A 2,768-nucleotide genomic window follows, 5' to 3' on the forward strand; every position below is an offset into this window, starting at 1 on the left:
GGGGGGAGGGGGGGGGTAGGACATGACAGAATTGGAGCGGCTTTATTCACACACAACCTGTTGTCGCTCTCTAAAATAGTAATTTAATCAAGTGTTTACAAAAGGAGGTAAATGTTGATGTTCAACAACCCGTTAAAATAGGCTACACCAAAATGCAGGAAATAGAATCTACCGGTAATTTATTCAAATATTTAAGGGGGAGGAGGACCTACAAGCTCCCTCCACTTCCCTCCCCTGCACACCCCCCTCCTCCACCACCCCACCCCCTGGCCCACACCCCGTTGTGTTCTGGCACTGACCAGTGTGTGTAACCTGTCCCTTGCAGATAAAAATCTTCTGCTGTCATTGAGCGCGGCTCCTTTTGAGTAAGCGAGATAAAACGAGATAAAACGAGATAAAACGAGATAAAACGAGATAAAACGAGATAAAACGAGATAAAACGAGATAAAACGAGAATACTTTTCTCCAACAAAGAATGTTTGAAGGCAGAACTTTGTGTGTTACACAAACTGTGGTGTGGATGCAGACATGTTCCTGTTTTTAGTTTTCTACATTCGCCTTAGAATCTAGCTGTTTTTTGTTACTTTTCTTTTTTTTAGCCATCCTATTCGTTAAAAAAAAAATCTGTATGCCTTCTTATAACTGTCTATTGTTGTCGCTGTTGTCCATTGTCGTCATAATTCTTTGCTGAAATCAGGTCTCGCTTGTAAATGAGTCCTCGAGGCTCAATGGGATTTACCTGTCTAAATAAAGGTTGAATGAGTGGTTTCATTAATTACCATAAAAGCGTGAACACTGTGGTCAAAAACTAAACGTGTTCATTCTGTTAAAATTCAGCAGAACTCATCCAAAGAGGCATGAAGGACGATGGCCTTACATTAATGTTTATAGCTCTGTGCATTCCTTGGAGCAGAGGGTTGAAGTTGAAGTAACTCAACGAGGACTTGTCGATCCATTCACTGTGGTTCAGATTTATTTTCAGACCGATCCAGATTCTGTCCAAACCTTCCATCTTTGGCAAAAGTGTGTTGATGAAGTCTGGAACACAAACAGAATATGCAGTATGAAGACTTGATCAAATTAAAATACATTTAATTTCACTGTTGCACACAAAGGTCTGCTGCTACATGTGAGGGAGGAATTACGTATAATAAAATGTTAAACTTGCTTGTTTATTTCAAAGAAAATAAAACGCGTGCTCGTCACCTTGTTCGACCTGATCGGATATCGAGACCAAGGTTCCCCTCAGAGAGTGACACCGCTCGTTGGCTTCCTTATAGGACAAATACTTTACGTTCAGCAGCGTGTAGCACTGAAATATATAAACACCAGTACTTTAACCACATAAAAATGATATGTTATTGATCTGCATGACATATTATTGTTTAAATACATTTATAGTACAAAACTATAAAGTAAATCTAACTACAATAAACTACATCTTTCAATTATTTTTTTTCCCAAATCATGAAGACATCTGTCATTTTTAATCTCTCAGCATTTCCATCAAACGTGCCCAATCAGGGCTAGAAGAAAACGACCATACAAAATACAGGCAATCTTGTTAATAAGAGGAAGCGTCCGACCTTATTTCTGAAAAGCAAAGAAGTATTTTCACAAGGAAGTCCTCCGGGCTGCGGGTCCAGCGGGTATCTCTCCACCAATGTGACATTGTGTTTTTCACAAATGAAGGAATTTGCTTCATTGCAGTAGGAGTAACTTACTGCAAGGTCAAATTTGACACAGTTAGAAGAAAGTATTTCGTAAATACAACCAAAGGATGCAAATTTAAATAAAAGACTAAATTTTCATGCGGTTAGCTACCTTAGCAATATTTATATTGGCATGAACACAATTTCTAAACAAAGCAGGTGCCATTGTTTGCAGGAAGATATACCATATTTTTCGGACTATAAGGTGCAATATCAACGAATTGGTCTGTTATCATAGGGACACTGGATTATAAGGTGCACTGTATTATAAAATGCACTGTATTATCAGGTGCACTGTATTATCAGGTGCACTGGATTATAAAGCGCACTGGATCATAAAATCCACTGGATTATAAAGCACACTGGATTATCAGGCGCACTGGGTTATAAAGTGCACTGAATTATGAAGCACACTGGATTGTCAGGCGTACTAGATTATCAGGCGCACTGGGTTATAAAGTGCACTGGATTATCAGGCACACTGGATTATCAGGTGCACTGGATTAAAAAAGCACTGGATTATAAAGTGCACTGGATTATTGGACACACTGGATTATAAAATGCACTAGATTACAAGGCACACTGGAATATAAAATGCACAATGGAATATGAAATGCACCGGATTATCAAGTGCACTGGATTAAAAAGTGCACTGGATGGTAAGGTTCACTGGATTAAAAGGTGCACTGGAATATCAAGTGAACTGGATTATAAGGTGCACTGGATTGTCAAGCACACAGGATTATAAGGTGCACTGGATTATCAACCACACTGGATTATAAAATGCACTGGATTATCAACCACATTGGATTATAAAGCACACTGGATTATCAAGCACACTGGATTACAAAATGCACTGGATTATTGGGCACACTGGATTAAAAGTCACACTGGATTATAAAGAGCACTGATTGTAAGGTTCACTGGATTATAATGTGTATTGGAATATCAAGTGCACTGGATTATGGGGTGCACTGGATTATCAGACACGTTGGATTATAAGGTGCATTGGATTATCAACCACACTGGATTATAAAGTGCACTGGATTATAAAGT

General features: G+C 38.8%; 1 protein-coding gene across 1 annotated transcript in view; it reads right to left on the reverse strand.

Moving 5' to 3' along the window:
* ly75 (lymphocyte antigen 75) overlaps positions 1-2,768 on the reverse strand; it is a 63,693-nt gene that overhangs the window by 13,416 nt on the left and 47,509 nt on the right. Inside the window, exons 21-23 of the mRNA XM_037693088.1 lie at positions 1,587-1,723; positions 1,207-1,312; positions 844-1,038 (exon numbers count right to left, since the gene is read on the reverse strand). Of these exons, the coding sequence (XP_037549016.1) occupies positions 844-1,038; positions 1,207-1,312; positions 1,587-1,723 (438 nt within the window). The remainder of the gene's footprint in view (positions 1-843; positions 1,039-1,206; positions 1,313-1,586; positions 1,724-2,768) is intronic.

Source organism: Nematolebias whitei, chromosome 2 (genome assembly GCF_014905685.2).
Source record: "Nematolebias whitei isolate Nwh7 chromosome 2, NemWhi1, whole genome shotgun sequence".
Lineage (NCBI taxonomy): Eukaryota > Metazoa > Chordata > Actinopteri > Cyprinodontiformes > Rivulidae > Nematolebias > Nematolebias whitei.